This window comes from Chiloscyllium punctatum, chromosome 26, assembly GCF_047496795.1.
Source record: "Chiloscyllium punctatum isolate Juve2018m chromosome 26, sChiPun1.3, whole genome shotgun sequence".
NCBI lineage: Eukaryota > Metazoa > Chordata > Chondrichthyes > Orectolobiformes > Hemiscylliidae > Chiloscyllium > Chiloscyllium punctatum.
Genome location: NC_092764.1, coordinates 35,550,500 through 35,570,498, shown reverse-complemented (window position 1 = coordinate 35,570,498; position 19,999 = coordinate 35,550,500). Strand labels below are relative to the sequence as shown.

At 38.8% G+C, this 19,999-nt stretch overlaps 1 protein-coding gene across 2 annotated transcripts in view; it reads left to right on the top strand.

Annotated features, from left to right (window-relative positions):
- Window positions 1-19,999, top strand: part of banp (BTG3 associated nuclear protein) — a 233,643-nt gene that overhangs the window by 42,105 nt on the left and 171,539 nt on the right. For both annotated transcript variants that reach the window (XM_072596119.1, XM_072596118.1), the window contains exons 3-5: window positions 8,852-8,958; window positions 13,237-13,436; window positions 16,727-16,849. In XM_072596119.1, coding sequence (XP_072452220.1) covers window positions 8,852-8,958; window positions 13,237-13,436; window positions 16,727-16,849 — 430 coding nt within the window. The remainder of the gene's footprint in view (window positions 1-8,851; window positions 8,959-13,236; window positions 13,437-16,726; window positions 16,850-19,999) is intronic.

Genomic DNA, 19,999 nt, shown 5'->3' with positions numbered 1-19,999 from the left:
TTTTGCAAGGCCCGCACCTCTCGCTCCAGCACCTGGATCCGACTGGATGAGGACTCCATTGCAGCTTCCGAGGCCTTAGTTCGACCCTCCATCTCCTCCAGCCTCTCCCCGAGGCCCTGGATCTCCTGCTCGTGCTTCTGCAGCATGGATGCAATGGGTTAGATCTGGGCATGAATCTCCCCACGGATTTCCTGAATCATAGCCACAACTTTCAAGGTAAGTCTCTCCATCGCCGCAGCAAATGCCTGAGAGTCTGTCAGGTCCCTGGGGGGTTCAGGAGAGGCTGCTGCTGCTGCAGTCTCTGGTGTTGTAGGTGCTGCAGGGGAATGTCCTCCCTGCTGCTGTTTACTTGCTCCTTTTCCCTTTGGCATCCTTCCCACTCCCAAACATTAACAAATATGTGTTCTGTAAGGTTTTAAACTAATATTTCCACCACATAAGTTGACCAGGGATGGCAAGAAACACCGGTATGCCTTGGCTGTTAGGCAGAGCTGTCCACAGCAGTTCTACAGAATCGCTGCCATCTTGCTGAGTCACTGATGTTATTTTAAAGTTTCATGCCAGAGAGAGGTGTCTGTCAATTTAAAAAAAACTTGCCACATCTGTGACCTATGAAATTCATGTATTATTGTTGAAGTAAAGGGGTTAGCTTATTCTATGTAATTACACTTCTGGAAATGTCAGATTGAATAAAAAGACTAGAATTGAAAAGTACACTGTTTGAGACCTTAAATGATGCATATGCCATGGAAAGCTAAATTAAAAGTAAGAAGTACATGCTATGGAAAAATTCTTCATGTGACATCTACTCGATATGTTCTTCAGTTAATAAACACTTACGAACTTAGAATCCTAGAAGTTGAGGAGCAATCACAAAAGTGCATATCTCGGGGTTGTAACCCCTCCTTCCTTGTTAAAAATTGGATTAGAATGTAAGTACAGGCACATATCCTTTTTCCGAGATCCAAAAACTGAAAATCTCTGAAAACCAAAGGTTATCATTGAGCGTGCAGTGTCTGTCTTGTCTGCATAACATCATGGGGTTTTCTTGGCGGGCGAAGGCTGCACCCACTCAACCCACGTGATGGCATGGCCCAGCACTTGGAGGAGTCAGTTGTGTGTTGTATTTACTGTGCGAAATTGTTTAATTTTAGAGTGAAAATGTCAAAAAGAGGTGCAGGTACATCTGTGGCTAACAATAATATAAAGAAAGGGAACCCATCTGTCATTATCAATAATGCAGAGTGTAGAGTTATTGCAGAAGCTTGATTGTGGTGTGCTTGTGTAGCGTCTTACTGAAGAATATGGTGTTGGAACTACCACTGTCTATGATTTGAAGAAACAGAAAAACAAGTTACTGAAGTTTTATGATGACAGTGATGACCATCAACTAATGAAAAATAGGAAAACACTGCATAGGGCAAAAAATGAAGATCTTAACCGTGTGTTGATGGAGTGGATTAGACAACGAAGAAGTGAATATATGCCACTGACTGGTCATGAAACAAGCTAGAAAATATCATAATGAACTGGACATTAAAGGTGAATGTCAATATTCAGAAGGTTGGCTGCAGAAATTCAAGAAGCGTAATGGAGTGAAATACCTGAAAATCTGTGGCGAAAAGGCTTCTGCTGAAACAAGTGAAAATTATGTTGGTAAATTTGCCAAGCTGATATCTGACGAAAGCCTTAGTCCCGAACAAATTTACAATGCTGATGAAATGCCTCTCTACTGACACTATGTCCCAAGAAAAACATTAGCAACAGCTAATACGAGAGCATCAACAGGTTTTAAGGAAACTAAGGACAGATTAACTATTCTTGGGTGTGTCAATGCTGCAGGCACACACACAAGGTGAAATTGGCAGTGATTGGGAAAAGCAAACTTCCAAGATGTCTTTAAAGTGTATGCAATTTGCCTGTGCATTATTATGCAAACAAGAAAGCATGGGTAACCAGAGAAATTCTTTGAGTGGTTCAGTAAACACTTTTTGTACCAGCGGCACCAGCTCATTGCAGACAAGCTGAACTGGAAGAAAACTAAAATTTTATTGTTCCTGGGCAACTGCTCCACACATCCCCCTGCCGAACAGTGATATTTTTGGCATTTACTTGCTCACAAATGTGACAACGGTATTACAGCTTTGTGACCAAAGAATTTTACGCTCCATGAAGAGCTAGTATAAAGACTTTTAAAAAAAAATCTTTGCTGCAGTCAACAGAGAGGTAGGAATTCAAGACTTCCGGAAAGAGTTTAGTCATTTATGCAGTTGCTAATGCTTGGAATAATGTTGATAAAGCAACATTAACAAATGTTTGGCACAGATTCTGGCCGACAACTATGTTTCTTGTAAATGAACCTGCAGATGAAGAGTTTGAAGGATTTCATTTCATTGAAGAGAAAAAGATTATAGCAAGCCTTGTTACTTACGCACAGAATTTATTGGACGAAAGTGTAAATATATGACATGAAGCTGACATCGAAGAAATGCTGAACATTGACAATGATGTGCCTGTCATGCATTCCTTGAGCAATGAGAGCATTGCTGCAATGGTTTTAAATACGGGTTCCTGTACAGATTAATGTGAGGATTGTAATGATGATGATGAGTTAGCGAACACGGTTGAAAAAGTCCCCATTGACGATATGGTGAAAATGTGTGATCGGTTAATTGCCGGCCTTGAACAACGTTCATTTATCGGTGAGCAAGAGACTATGGCAATTTACTCAATTAAAGAGAGATTGCTTAGACAGAAACCTATGTTAATGAGATAGATGACACTTGAAGAAGTGTTTTAAACTGTTGCCTGCCATAGTGCTGAAGCTGTGTATGTTTAAGTTTTACCGAATGTTTTTATTGAAACATTTTTTATGGAAATAAAATGTTGAATATTTATGGTCGATGTATTTCATGAATTTGTATGTATTACTCTATAAATAAGCTTTGTACATTTAAGTTTTCCAGAATCTTTTTCTTGTAATGTTTTTCATGGAAATAAAATGTTGAATATTTATGGTCGATGTATTTCATTTATCAGTACAGTAGAGTAATAATGTCATCGAGATGTACAGCATGGAAACAGATCCTTCGGTCCAACTCGTCCATGCCGACCAGATATCCCAACCCAATCTAGTCCCACCTGCCAGCACCTGGCCCATATCCCTCCAAACTCTTCCTATTCATCAACCCATCCAAATGCTTCTTAAATGTTGCAATTGTACCAGCCTCCACCACTTCCTCTGGCAGCTCATTCCATACATGTACCACCCTCTGCGTGAAAAAGTTGCCCCTTAGGTTTCTTTTATATCTTTCCCCTCTCACCTTAAACCTATGCCCTCTAGTTCTGGACTCCCCGACCCCAGGGAAAAGACTTTGTCTATTTACCCTATCCATGCCCCTCATAATTTTGTAAACCTCTATAAGGTCACCCGTCAGCCTCCGATGCTCCAGGGAAAACAGCCCCAGCCTATTCAGCCTCTCTCTATAGCTCAAATCCTCATCCTTAGCAACATCCTTGTAAACCTTGTCTGAACCCTTTCAAGTTTCGCAAGAGCTTTCTGATAGGAAGGAGACCAGAATTGCACGCAATATTCCAATAGTGGCCTAACCAATGTCCTGTACAGCCGCAACATGACCTCCCAACTCCTGTACTCAATACTCTGACCAATAAAGGAAAGCATACCAAATGCCTTCTTCACTATCCTATCTACCTGCGACTCCACTTTCAAGGAGCTATGAGCCTGCACTCCAAGGTCTATTTGTTCAACAACACTCCCTAGGACCTTACTATTAAGTGTATAAGTCCTGCTAAGATTTGCTTTCCGAAAACGCAGCACCTCGCATTTATCTGAATTAAACTCCATCTGCTACTCCTCAGTCCATTGGCCCATCTGGTCAAGATCCTGTTGTAATCTGAGGTAACCTTCTTCGCTGTCCATATGCCTCCAATTTTGATATCATCTGCAATCTTACTAACTGCATCTCTTATGCTCACATCCAAATCATTTATGTAAATGACAAAAAGTAGAGGTACCCAGCACGATCCTTGTGGCACTCCACTGGTCGCAGGCCTCCAGTCTGAAGAATAACCCTCCACCACCACCCTCTGTCTTCTACCTTTGAGCCAGTTCTGTATCCAAATGGCTAGTTCTCCCTGTAATCCATGACATCTAACCTTGCTAATCAGTCTCCCATGGGGAACCTTGTCGAACGACTTACTCAAGTCCATATAGATCACATCTACTGCTCTGCCCTCAATAATCCTCTTTGTTACTTCCTCAAAAAACTCAAACAAGTTTGAGAGACATGATTTCCCATGCACAAAGCCATGTTGACTATCCCTAATCAGTCCTTGCCTTTCCAAATACATGTACATCCTGTCCCTCAGGATTCCTTCCAACAACTTGCATACCACCGATGTCAGGCAAAATTCGTTGGAATCTCCTTAATTCTATTTACCAAAGCTATTTCATGTCCCCTTTTTGCCCTCCTGATTTCCCTCTTAAGTAAACTCCTACTTCCTACTTCTAAGGATTCCCTCGATCTATTCTGTCTATACCTTACATATGCTTCCTTCTTTTTCTTAACCAAGCCCTCAGTTTCTTTAGTCATCCAGCATTCTCTATACCTACCAGCCTTTCCTTTCACCCTAACAGGAATGTAATTTCTCTGGATTCTCGTTATCTCATTTCTGAATGCTTCCCATTTTCCAACCATTCCTTTACTTGCGAACATGTGCCCCCAATCAGCTACGAAAGTTTTCGAAAGGCCTTTCTTCAATTTAGAACTTCAACTTTTAGTTCTGGTCTATCCTTTTCCATCATTATTTTAAGTCTAATAGAATTATGGTCGCTGGCCCCAAAGTGCTCCCCCACTGACACCTCAGTCACCTGCCCTGCCTTATTTCCCAAGAATAAGTCAAGTTTTGCATCTTCTCTAGTTGGTGCATCCTCATCCTGAATCAGAAAATTGTCTTGTACGCACTTAACAAATTCCTCTCCATCTAAACCCTTAACACTATGGCAGTCCCAGTCTATGTTTGGAAAGTTAAAATCCCCTACCATAACCACCCTGTTTTTCTAACATATAGCTGAGATCTCCTTATAAGTTTGTTTCTCAATTTCCATCTGACTATTAGGGGGTCTATAATACAGTCCCAATATGGTGATCATCCCTTTCTTATTTCTCAACTCCACCCAAATAATTTGCCTGGATATATTTCTGGGAATATCCTCCCTCAGCACAGTTGTAATGCTATCCCTTATCAAAAATGCCACCCCCTCCTCTCTTGCCTCCCTTTCTATCCGTCATGTAGCATTTGTATCCTGGAACATTAAGCTGCCAGTCCTGCCCACCTCTGAGCCATGTTTCTGTAATTTCTATGATATCCCAGCCCCATGATCCTAACCATGGCCTGAGTTCATCTGCCTTCCCTGTTCGGCCCCTTACATTGAAATAAATGCAGTTTAATTTATTAGTCCTACCTTGTCCCTGCCTGCCCTGACTGTTTGACTCACTTCTGTTCTCAACTGTACCAGTCTCAGATTGGTCTCTTTCCTCACTATCTCCCTGGGTCCCTCCCCCACCCCCTTACTCCCGGGCAGCTCTACCAAATCTCCCTGCCAGTATATTAGTCCCCTTCCAATTTAGGTGCAATCCATCCTCTTGCACAGGTCACTTCTACCCCAAAAAGAGATTCCAATGATCCAAAAATGTGTATCCTTCTCCCATACACCAGCTCCTCAGCCATGCATTCATCTGCTCTGTCCTCCTATTCCTGCCCTCACTAGCTCGTAGCACTGGGAGTAATCCAGATATTACTACTCTCGAGGACCTTGTTTTTAAATTTCTGCCTAACTCTCTGTAATCTCCCTTCAGAATCTCAACCTTTTCCCTTCCTATGTCGTTGGTTCCAATGTGGACAGTGGCCCCTCTCCCCCGTGAGAACATTCTGCACCCTCTCTGAGACATCCTTGATCCTGACACCAGGAAAGCAACACACCATTCTGCTTTTTTACTGCTGGCCACAGAAGCGTCTGACTCTACCTCGAACTAGAGAATCCCCTAACACAATTGATCTCTTGGAACCCGACGTATCCCTCGTTGCATTAGAGCCAGTCTCCATACCAGAAACTTGGCTGTTCGTGCTCCGCTCCCCTGAGAATCCATTATCCCCTACATTTTCCAAAACAGCATACCTGTTTGAAATGGGTATATCCACAAAAGACTCCTGCACTAGCTGCCTACTTCTCTTACCTTTCCTGGAGTTAACCCATCTATGTGACTGTATCTGAGACCTCCCCCCTCCCCCCCCCCCCCACTTCCTATAATTGCCATCCACCACATACTGTTGCTGTTGCAAATTCCTCATTGGTTCTAACTGTCTCTCCAACCAATCCATTTGATCTCATAAGATTCGCAGACGGCAGCATTTATGGCAGATATAATCCGCAGTAGCCCTTAAACTCTTTTTAAACTCCCACATCTGACAAGAAGTACATATCACTCTATTAAAGGTCATTTTTGCTCCTTCACAATCTACAGACACAGAAAATAACACCATCTTATTCCTCTACAAACACTGCCCCAGGTTAAATGAATAGTTATGGCTTATATTTTAAGTTTCACTTAAGTGTTTATTTCATGTCGTGGTCTTGAGAGTTTGATAGCTACTTCCTTGAGTAATTGTGTGACTTAGCCTGAACTTTCTCAGTTTTGGATAATCTCTTCAGGATTCTAACCAAACAGTTCTGGTCTGGTGCTAAACTGTTACATTGAGGTAATTTATTTCCTTTTTCGTCTGCTCTAGACTCTGTTTAGTAGAACCTGTTTCACATGTTCAACTTCAATCAGGGTTAAGCAAATAAATAAAAACCTCCTTCTTCTAGATCAAAAGTGAGTTAATATTCACTTTAATATTTACTTTTCAATATTTATCTAGTTGTAAAACACTCACATTGACACCAAATTCATTCTATCACCCCAGAGCGCAATCTCTTACAGTGGTTGGAAAAGAATCCATGGTTCCAGAAATATTGACAAGTTAATCATTAAAACACCACCCACACACAAGCAAATGCCCACATGCCACGAAGTCAAAATCCAAACATATAAATAACTAATATTAAAGTTTACAACTGTAAATTACACACCTTTTATACCAGTGGTTTTGCATAATTTTTATACAATTGATGGAGGATCTGTTGCGAGTATGTTACAATCATTGGCTTCTGCAAATATGTTTTCCAATTACAAGGAGAGCAATAATAATCATTTTTGTATTACTAAAATGTTGACTTTTTGGTAGGGGTTTTATTTTGAGGACAGAGCTTGCAGAACTTGCTTTGTAAAATCGGCAGGTTTTAGGAGTTTTTCTTGCTATCAGTTTCCAGACTACAATAAACAAAAACAAATTGCTGGAAAAGCTCAAAAGGCCTGGCAGTTGTGGAAGGGTGAATCAACCCAAAATATTAACACTGATTTCTCTCCACAGATGCTGCTAGATCTGGTGGGCTTTTCTAGTAATTTCTGTTTTTATATCATCTTATCATTGTTCATTTAGTATTTAATAAAACAATGCTGATGGGATTGTGTAGTGGGGCCAGTTAGAAAGAGAGCACAGTTGTTAAATCGTGCTTAGAGATCCACAGTGGTCATTGAAGTATCAGTTAAGACTGTAATTGGAGTATTGTGGACAGTTTTGATCTCCCTACCTAAGAGAGGATATATTTGGCATAGAGGGAGTATAGTGAAGCTTCACAAGGTTGATATTGGGATTAACAGGACCTGTTGTATGGATAGATTGGTTCAACTGGACTTGCATTCACTCAGGTTTAGCAGAATGAAACAGGATCTAATTGAAACATACAGTGAATCCTCTGCACAATCACAAACTGTGAATTCATAGAATCCCTGTAGTGTGGAAACAGGCTAGTTTGGTCCAAAAAGTCCACACTGGCCCAACAAGTCCACAGCAACTCTTCGAAGAGTATCCACCCAGACCAATACCCCTACCCTATCACTTTTACCTGTCTTCTGATTAATTCAGCTAATCTACAAATCCTGAAACACTATGGGCAATTTAGCATGGCCAGTTCACCTAACCGGCACATCTTTGGACTGTGGGAGGAAACCGGAGCACCCGGAGGAAACCCATGCAGACATTGAGTGAATGCACATACTCCACGCAGATAGTCGCCTGAGGCTGGAATCGAACCTGGGTCCCTGGTGCTGTGAGGCAGCAGTGCTAACCACTGGGCCACCCGTGTCACCTATCCCTGCTGAAAAAAAACCAACAAAAATCAACAGCTACAGACAAAAATTGCTTATCTGCAATATTTTGTAACAATTTTAACCGCTTTTTAATGAACACTGCACTTGCAAATTTCATCATCCACAGAGGTTCTTGGGAATGGCGCCCTTGCAGATACTGACAATATATCATTTAAACAGGGCTAGACAGAGTAAATGCAGGGAGGATGGTTCTCCTGGCTGGGGAGTCTAAAACCAGGGGTTACAGTCTCAGAATATTGTTTAGGCCTTTTAGAACTGAGTTGAGGAAACAATTTATCACTGATAGTAGTCAACATGTGGAATTTGCTACCATAGTAGGTTGTGGAGATAGGGTCATTGTGTATATTCAAGAAGAAATTGATCCATTTTTAGTTATTAAAGACATCAAAGAAGATGGAGAGAGTGCAGGAAATGGCACTGAGATAGGAGATCAGCAGTGAGATAGGGCTCAATGACCTACTACTCATTGTTTCAATGTGTCTCTAAGACAAAGAAACCCAGAAAGCCTTTGTACATGTAAAATAATTTGCATTCGTTACTTATTCCATCTGTTTCAGGAGTTTTGGAGAATCATCAGTCTGAGGATGGGATTGAACAACCAGCTTTAAAACGTCAACGAGTAGACATTTCAAATGGGCAGCCAATGCAAGATTCTACAGTAAAGGTAAATTTGAATGAGTGTGTATTTTTGTCAGATGAAGATTTTACGAGGTAATGTATCAGTGTCATTGCTTAATACTTCTTAAATGTATGGCAAAATAGGTTGATAGAGTATTGCATTTTGTCAGTTTTGTACCTGAATCCTTTGAACATGACTTATCTCTGCACATCGACGTCTGTAAAAAGTTAAAAACTGATTTGGAATTAAATTGTCAAATAACGTAAGTCACCCAACTCTTGGCTTGCATGTCATTCTCTGAAGAATGGCTCTGTTGTTTTGAGCTACACAGTGTGACCTCTGGTTATGCCTTGCCATTTTCCTTTCTTCCTCGTGTGGAAATATTCAACCTATACTTCTAAATACACTGATGACCCAGATGCAATACAGAATTATGCTTTATCACAGACAGAAGTCTGCATTTTGCAATTGCATGAAAATATTAAATTCTATTAAAAAGGAAAAGCATAACTTTAGTTTGAGTTATGTTAATTTCTGTGACAGATCACAAATAACTAGGTCAAAAATATAGGGTTAATGCTCTTTCCAAATTATCGTCAAAGCTGTTTTGGGTAGTTGCTTAATTTCTCAAAGTTACCAAAGTTGGAAATGAGATGCTAATACTAGATTTAATTAAACAATGTAATAATACAAGTGTCTACCTCTTCCTTAACCAACGGTCCTATAAGTCATCTTTATAATATTTTCTAATCAACCTGTTCAGGGATGTTACACACCTGGAGCAAGTGAATATGAACTCGGGCATCCTGACTGAGAGGTAGGGACACTACCAATGCATCATAAGAGCACTAAATAATTTTATATTTGGATGTAGGTTTGCTCGCTGAGCTGGAAGGTTCATTTCCAGGACAATGAATATACTGTTAATATGCTTTGACCCATTGGCAGACATCTAGATTCTGTCCAGTGCGGAATGGCAAATATTTGGGAACTCAGAAGATGGTACCTTTAGCTACCTTGAACTGCAAAGCACCCACTCAATTGTGTAATCAAATCTCTGAAGTGAGTTCTGAGTCTCCACATTTTGGTTCAGGTGGGAGTACTATCACTGAACCATGACTCATGAAATCCATTGTTTTTGTAATGTTTCACTGAGGTAGAATTTGCTGGATTGGTATATTTGAAGCTTGTCACTTTAATTCCTCATTCCACATTTATTTCCTCATTCTTCAGCTCAAACTTTTTGTGTGAATTAATAGAATGGTGCAATGATGATAAGGCTCCTGAGATTTTAGTGAATGACAGGTGGAGGACCACCAATATATTTCCTTAATGGAAAGGAAATAAGTTGCAAGGGTGTTAAGTTGTGTAAAGGAAACAACAAAAAGATGGAAAAATCAAGTCGATAATCCAGAGAGAAAAAGTGCCAAAAGAGAAGTAAGAAATAATGTAAACCTTGTCTAGGAACGTGTTATTATTTCTTGCAGCTCCAGAAATTCATTTGTTTTGTTTTTTAAAAATTTATTTATTAATTCGTGGGATATGGGCATTTCTGGGTAATACATTTTTGAAATTTATTATCCATCCGTAATTGCCCAAGGGGGCATGTGTAGCTAGACCAGGTAAGGATAGCAGTTTCCTTCTGTGAAGGACATTAGTGAACCAGAGAGGTTTTTCCTGACAATTGACAATGATTTCATGGACTTCATTAGACTCCTAATTCCAGATATTTTTGAATTCAAATTTCATCATCTACCATGGCAGGATTCAAATCCAGGTCGCAAGATCAGTGTCTCTGGATTAATGTTCAAGCGATAATATCACTAGGCTATCATCTCTCTGGATCTTCACCACTGAATGATAGTGTAGGAACGTAAATCTTGTGTGTTGTTTAAAAACTTAATATAATTTCTTATGGCAAGTTTACTTCATACTCCATACAAATTTGGCATGTTATGAAACTCTGGTGAAGGTTCACAGCAAGGTTCTAGTTTTGCAAAGCAAATGATGGATTGGCGCCTAGTAATTTCTGATGATTTACATCACTTACGTTATCTCTTTGCCATAATAGCTGAGTATTTTTGTGTTCTAAAACTGGCAAGTGTCAAGAACTGCACATTACTTTGCCAACAAATATTGATCATTGATTTAAATGCTGGTGCCATACTTAATTTATGATTTGGAGATGCTGGTGTTGGACTGGGGTGTACAAAGTTAAAAATCACACAACACCAAGTTATAGTCCAACAGGTTTAATTGGAAGCACACTAGCTTTCGGAGCGCCGCTCCTTCATCAGGTGGTTGAGGAGGACACAATTGTAAGGCACAGAATTTATAGCAAAAGTCTGTTCAGTCAATCAAGGTATTTTCAATGTATAATTTCAGTTATATCATTCTGTAAATTTTTGCTATAAATTCTGTGCCCTATAATTGTGTCCTCCACAACCGCCTGATGAAGGAGCTGCACTCCGAAAGTTAGCGTGCCTCCAATTAAACCTGTTGGACTATAACTGGTATTGAGATTTTTAACTTTATACTTAATTTAAACCACTAGGTGGTAATGTTGCTACATATCCAGTGGAGAGCAAAACTTGTAAGTGTCTAATATAAAAAAAGCTGTGTTCATTTTCTCTCAAAACACATCATCATCCAAAATGGCGGAAGTAATTCCAAATTTATGTGATTTAGGTGAAACATCTGATGTAATGTATTTTTGAATAGTGCATTTTGAAACTTCATGGTTGTGCTGTCTCCATATTGAAAAAAAGATCTCCATTGAGTATGTTTCTGTTTGCCATATTTAGAATTATATGACACTTGAATGATGAACCATTTGAACAGACTTTACTAGTGTTTTAATCCAATAGAATAACATTTGGATAGTGAATTGACAAACTAATAAAATAGTGTTGGGGTAGGATGGCATACTGTAACTAGTCACAGGGATGAATGCTGGACCTAGAATTATAGACAATATATATTAATGATTTAAATTGCAAACTTGAATGTACTAATGCCAAGTTTGTGGATGACGCAAAATAGATGAGAAAACAAGTGGCGAGGATGTTTCAAGAGTCAGTACATGGATAGAGGCAAGTTAAGTGAGTAGGCAAAATGAAATATAATGTGGGAAAATGTGAGGTGATGCATTTTGGTAGGAAGAGTAGAAGAATATTTAAACGGAGAATGACTGCAGAAAGATGCAGAACTGAGGGATTTGGAAGTTCTTGTCCATGAATCACAATTTATAGCATCAGAGTTCAGCCTGTAACACAGAAGGCAAATGGAATGTTGGCCTTTTTTTCAGAGGGAAAGGAGTATAAAAAGAGGGAGATTTTGCTAAAACTGTACAAGACATTAGTCAGACCACAGCTAGAATATTTTTATTTCTTTATTTTTATTAGATTCCCTACAATCTGGAAACAGGCCATTTAGCTCCACCAGTCCACACCGACTCTCCGAAGAGTAACCCACCCAGATCCATTTCTCTCTGACTAATACACCTGACACTATGGAGCAATTTAGCATGGCCAGTCCACCTGACCTGCAGATCTTTGGATTGTAGCAGGAAACCGGAGCACCCGGAGGAAACCCACGCAGACATGGGGGGAGCATGCACATTCCACACAGACATTTGCCCAAGGCTGGAATCAAACCCGGGTGCCTGGCGCTGTGAGACTGTAGTGCTAACCATATTGTGAACAGTTTTAAAGTCCTTTATCTAAGGAAAGCTGCACTGGCATTGAAGGTAGTCCAGTGAAGGATTGTCAGATGAGCCATGATGTCATTGAATAGTGGAGCTGACTGGATGGGCTGAAAGGCCTATTTCTGCTCCATATTCTTATGGTCATTGTTAAAACTACTGATTTAAATTCTATAAAAAACATTGCAAATAATTTTGTAAAGTCTTCATCAAATATTTACGCATTTTCTCTTTACCTTATGACACTTGATTTCAGTTCTTGCTATCACATTTTGGTTTCCAACTTCTCAAATATTCCTTTGAGCCAATTATTTGATTCGATTTTCAATTGGAAGCTATTCTTAGAATTTAAACTTAGAATAAAAGCTTGCAAGAGATTTGTCCATGTAAATAAAGAGGCTGATTCATGGTACTCATTGTCATCGAACGGATAAAATCCAAATGTACTTATGAATTTGAAGATTTGACAAGGATCCAAAGTTGAATCATTTATATGTTCAATAACAGATGCATTTGAAATGTTTATTCATTCAACAAGATTGCAAGTTGTAAATTTATAATTTTTTTACATCACTTTACTGGCAAATGTAATGGGTTATTTTTCTCCTTTCTGTTTACAGTCTATTCTCTTTGACATTAATCAAGCCATTTGTTTGCGTCTTGATAGTATTGAAGCCAAAATTCAGGCTGTGGAAGCAACTTGCAAAGCTATTGAAGAGAAAATAGACTTGGTTTTTAATAAACAAAATAGTCCTATCCAGGTCCCTATGGTGGCAGGATCTCCTCTGGGTGCAACACAGACATGGAATAAAGTTCGCAGGTAAGCCACATGCTTTGGAAACATTTGGAAAAATGTGTTGCAGGCAATTTGTGTGCCATAAAAATATGAATTTTTCATTTAGAGTAACCGAATGTTGTATAGGGTGCAGTTCAAGTAGTTACAAACTGCTACATGAGTTCGAAAGGTCGGAGTTTTTATAATCTACACATGAAGATGAATATGTGCAACAGCTTTGAGTGATTGTTTTGTCTTTTCCTGACATTACTTGTGTTGTACTGGTAAGCTTGTTATCATGAGCTTATCATTTTAGTATGATGAATATCATTGCTGTATTTGTAATTACCAACTGTGCAAATTGATAATTGGTATACAAATTCAGACTATACTTGTTTTAATTAATGTTGTTTTTAAACTTCTGAATCCATGTCTGCAAAGACACCTTTTGGGTAAAGGTTTTGGGTCCAGACTCTGCTTTCTCTGCATGGACACTGCCAGTCCTGTAGACATTCTGCAGCAATTTGTGTTTTTTTTTTGGATTTCTTTGCAACTCGATTAGGTGATTGTTGGATCAGAGAGTTTCTACACAAAACTGACATCTTACTGACCAACCTAAAATGAAATGACTTTACGTTTAAAAGTTAATTAAAAGAAGTCAGTATGGCTACAGAAATACTTTGTGTTAATCATTAATACCTTTATAGATATAAACCACGAGTTCGAAATCCAAACCCCAAAGCAAATGACATTAAAAGCCATGTAAATTGTACATGTTGCATCTCAATTTCAAAACTTTACTTAGTACTTAAAAGTAGTTCTGCTGAACCAATTATTTATTTAATTTATCAAAGGTTCATCTAAAACCTTAGTGCACATATACTGTATGCAACAAATATATATTTTGATATCAAACATTTCTGTTTAAGATATTTTATGGGGCAACATTGAAATCAGATTACTTTAAATGTGATAGTAGTATCCCACTTTTTAAAAAAAAATCAGTCTCGCCCTGATGAACAGGTTAATATAAGCCAAATAACTACCAATGCTGGAAATCTGAAAGTAAATTGTGGGGAGAGAAAGAGTTGATGTTTTGAGTGGAATAATTCTCTTTTTGGAACTGAAAAGTCATTATTCAACTTGAGATATTAACACTCAAGTCTTTCAACGGATGCTGTCATAACATGCATAGGATGTGGTTTGCATGTTTCATTGGCTCAAAAATAAACTCTTAACTCAAATGTCCATTCATCAACATACATTTTCATCGTCATTATGCTGTTTGTTAGTTTTACACACGTCCTGCTGTTTAGATACTATAATTCTATCAAAGTCTGGATAACAGTAACTCATTGTTGGCTGAATTTGTGTAATGTCAAAGCATCCTAAAATCACCTCGTTTTGGTTTAACCTCTATTTCTGATGATTAAGCTTTTATAATTTTGGTAGAATATTTAATAACTGAATCATCGCTTTGAATTTTGGGTAAAATTTTGCATATTATCAAAGTTCTGTGGTTCTAAATTATAACCAAATAGTGAATGCCCTTCTTGTTAGGTGGGGTAAGAGAAATGGGCATTGTCTCTGGAATTGTCAAAATATTTGTTCTTTGTTTATGTAAGATGCCAAGGAGAGATGATAATAACTTGCATAATTATTAGTAGTGTTTACAAACCAGAGTATATCAAGCCTGTGGTTGCAGAAGTGGATCTCAAAGACCTAGGCCGAATCCCACTGTGAAATTTGTTTTCTTCAGGCACTGATAAAGCTGCAGGTCTTTTAACCACAAGTTTTATGTGATTGAATATCATTTGAAAACCATACACACGTCATTTTAATACTATTAGAATAATGGGATACTAACCTTTTATTATGAGAGGAACTGAACACATGAGTGAGGAGATTATGTTTCAGGCATTTGTGAGATCACACCTTGAATACTGTGCGCAGTTTTGGTCTCCTCGTTTTAAGCAAGTGTGTAAATGCGTTGGAACTGGTCCAGAGAATGTTTACTGGATTGATACCTAGGCCAAAGTGAGTACTGCAGATGCTGGAAAAGACCAGCTTGTAAGGCAGCATCCGAGGAGCAGGAAGATCGACGTTTCGGGCAAAAGCCCTTCATCAGGAATGAGCCCCCCTTCCTGATTAGCCCTTCTGATGAAGGAGTTTTGCCTGAAATGTCAATTTTCCTGCATCTCAGATGCTGCCTGACTTGCTGGGCCTTGCCAGCAACACACACTTGACTGATGTCTAGAATAAGCTAGTATTCTTATGAAGAAAGTTTGAACAGACTGATCTTATTTTCATCAGGGCTCAGAAGAGCAAGGGATGATTTGATTGAAGTGTATTAGATCTGGTTGCTGTAGAGAAGGTGGACTTGGATAGGATGTTTACTTTCATAGTTGAATTTAGAAACTGGGAACAATTTTTACAATTTGGGGTTTGGCTTTTGAGGGCTGAGATTTCATGAGCTCTTGCCTCATGGTTATAGTTATGTGACTTTGAAACTGTCCGCCTTAGAAGGTGTTGGAAGCACGAGTGGAGGAAGATAAGTTATTTGACAAAGGAATCCAAGATAATTGGGGATAGATGGGAACATGGAATTGTAAACACAAACAGATAACCCCTGTGATCTTGTTGAATGGTGGAGCAGGCTTGAAGGGCCAAGCAAACTACTTTTGTCCCTAAATTGTATGTACATAAATCTAGTTGAAGGGGTTCTTAGAAATGAGAGTAAACTATTTTTGGAATTGAGCCAACATCCCCCATTATTTTTAATGCAGTATCCTAGAATATTTGTGATATGTTTCATTGTATTGCCACAGTTATTTAAAGAACGCTAATAGAGTCATAGAGATGTACAGCATGGAAGCAGACCCTTCGGTCCAACCTGTCCATGCCGACCAGATATCCCAACCAAATCTAGTCCCACCTGTCAGCACCCAGCCCACATTCTGATAATGATTCTCAAATGACTTCATGATTAAGTGCATATATTTTGCCAATGTCTGGGTAAACTATAAAATTTCAAGGTTTTTATGTAAAATTATTTTAAAATTTGAGTTGCTGGTTTGAAGCAGTTCTGGCTGGCAAATAGATATTTGCATCTTATAGTTACAGAGGTCTACAGAAGAGTGAAATAGGGGAAATAATATTCAGGTAGATGCTGTTATTTTTTTCATGAGCAATCATATTTCTCAAAATCATGATCTGGGTATATATTTTGTTAAAAACATATTCTGTATTTACTTGTCAAATTATGTTTTATTCTCTGATTTTGTTTTTTGGATTTTTCTGTTGTTATTCTTATCTTTTATTTGTTTTTTTTGCAGTACAGTACCACAAACCACTGTAATATTAAATAGTGATCGACAGAATCCAATTAGTTCCAAAGTTGCTGGACAAGAAGAATCTTTAGCTCGAGGAACAGACACCCTGGACAATATTCTCAGCAAGTTAGTGAAACTCTAAAATTTCACTTCATTTTCTTGTTGCATCACAATTAATGAAGTTTGTTTACGAGTCCACTTAGTGACATGCTTTAAGAATTTTAGTTCAACTATATAATTATAATTAAATAAAAGCAGAAAATTTTGGCAGTATTCAGCAGGACATGCAACATCTATGGAGACAGAAACAACTAATATTCCAGGTTGTTGACTTTTCTACAGAAATTGGGAAACCGTTTCAGCATGTAAGACTAGAGGTTACAAAAATAATAAAAAATGAAATGAAAAAGAATGAAAAAGCCGGAACACATGTCTCATTTGTAACACTAATGAATTGACAGCACAAGTTAAAATAAGTATGTATGATCTGGCAGTCATTAGAGAAAGATGGTTGCAAGATGACAACAACTGGAATCTGAATATTCAACGGGATGTACCTTTTCGGAAGGATAGTAATCAACGTAAAAGTGGAGATGGAGCTCTGTTACTTAGTATGACAATAAAGAGAGATGACAATCTAAGTTGTACAGAACAAGATATACAATCAGTTTGAGTACAGGTAAGAAATTACTTGTAGGCGTGGTTGATAGGCACCCTAACAATCTCACTCTGACAGAATATGCAGGAAGCAATAATGGGCCGATCAGAAGGGTACAGAGAAAGTAATTGAAAATTTTCATTTACATATAGGTTAGATTAATTAAATTGGCAAAAGGTCATCGGTGCATTATCTGTGTCTAATAAAGGATGTTGAAACTGTATCAAATTTATAATTCTGCAAAGATGACTGACAGGTCAGAAATTTGGATAGAGTATAAACGATATCTAAGAATGATTACAAGATTAATAAGGTGGGAGAAATTGGAGTTCAAAAGAAAACAAATTAAAATATAAAAACAGACAAATAATAGAGTATTTACAAGGAAAAGAGTAGGTAATCTTTGTCTTCTACAGAAGATTTGGGCAATTAATAATGGAAAATACAGAAATGGGAATTAAATAAAATAGATGTTTTGTACCTGTCTTCATTGTAGAGAATACAAACAACATTCCTGAAATAAACTCAGCTGAGGTTTTTGAGGAAGTGATGAAGATGATTGAGGCTAATGCAGTGGATGTTGTTTACATGGACTTTATTGAAGCATTTAACAAGGTCGCTAATGGTAGGCTGGTCAGAAGATTAAGTTCCATGGGATCCATGGGGAGTTGGTGAATTGGCACGTTGGATATAAACTTGGCTTGGTCATAGAAGACAGAAGGGTGGCTGTAGAGCAGTGTTTTTTTCTGACTGGCGGTCTGTGACCAGTGGTGTTGCTTAAAGATCAATGCTGGGATGACTTGCTTGTAATATATATATAGATGATTTTAGATGAAAATGTAGGTGGTCTGATAAGTTTGCAGGCAACTTCGACATTGGTGGAGTTATGGATAGTAAGGAAGATTATAAAAAGATCAATTGGAAAGTTGGGCAAGAAATGGCAGATGGAGTCTAATCCAGACAAGTGTGAGGTTATGCATTTCAGGAGGTCAAATATAAAAGGAAAGTACAGTGAAACTCTAAAAGTGTCAACACAAGTGGATTAAATGGTAGAGCTTTTAATCGTCAGAGCATTGAGTATAAAAGTTAGCAAGATTTAGTGCAGTTGTGTAAGACTTTAGGCTACATTTGGACTGTTGTGTGTAGTTCTGGTTTTCACTATCAGAAGGATGTGAAGGCTTTGGATAGGGTGCAAAAGAAGTTTACCAGAAAGTTGTGTTCGCTGTCAGGAGAGTTTATTTTATTTTTGCTTTATTATTTTTGCTTGAGTGTTGGAGACTGAGGGGGGACTTGATAGAAATAAATTATGAGACATGGATGGTCAGTCTTTTTCCCAGAGTGGAAATGTCAAATACTAAGAAGCATAGGTTTAAGGAAAAAGGGGTAAAGTTTAAAGGAGATGTGCGAGGTGGTGTTTTTTTTTACAAAGTCATAGAGTCATAGAGATGTACAGCATGGAAACAGACCCTTCGGTCCAACCTGTCCACACCGACCAGATATCCCAACCCAATCTAGTCCCACCTGCCAGCACCCGCCCATATCCCTCCAAACCCTTCCTATTCATATACCCATCCAAATGCCTCTTAAATTGTACCAGCCTCCACCACATCCTCTGACAGCTCATTCCATACACGTAACACCCTCTGCGTGTAAAAGTTGCCCCTTAGGTGTCTTTTATATCTTTCCCCTCTCACCCTAAACCTATGCCCTCTAGTTCTGGACTCCCCTATCCCAGGGAAAAGACTTTGTCTATTTATCCTATCCATGCCCCTCATAATTTTGTAAACCTCTATTAGGTCACCCCTCAGCCTCCGATTCTCCAGGGAAAACAGCCCCAGCCTGTTCAGCCTCTCTCTATAGCTCATATCCTCCAAACCTGGCAACGTCCTTTTAAATCTTTTCTGAACCCTTTCAAGTTTCACAACATCTTTCCGATAGGATGAAGACCAGAATTGCACACAATATTCCAACAGTGGTCTAACCAATGTCCTGTACAGCCGCAACATGACCTCCCAACTCCTGTACTCAATACTCTGACCAATAAAGGAAGGCATACCAAACGCCTTCTTCACTATCCTATCTATCTGCGATTCCACTTTCAAGGAGCTATGAACCTGCACTCCAAGGTGTCTTTGTTCAGCAACACTCCCGAGGACCTTACCATTAAGTGTATAAATCCTGCTAAGATTTGCTTTCCCAAAATGCAGCACCTCGCATTTATCTAAATTAAACTCCATCTGCCACTTCTCAGATCATTGGCCCATCTGGTCCAGATCCTGTTCGAACGCACTGCTATGGGATGCGGTAGAAGCAGACATGAGCCACATTTAAGGGGCGTTTTAACAGACAGATGAACAGGCAGAGAACAGAAGGATATGCACCATGCGCAGGCTGAGCAGTTATTTTTTGGAATAACATCATGGTCCGTACAGATGTGGTGGGCCAAAGGGCCTGCTTCTGTGCTGTCCTGTTCTATGTTTCTATGTTCTAATATAAATGTGAATTAGAATTTGAAAGGGAATGAAGACCTAATCAAACAAGTCCCTAGTTTCCCATGGACTTCACCTTGTTGTAAAAGAAGTTGCTTCTGAGGTGGCAGATGCATTGGTTTTTAACTT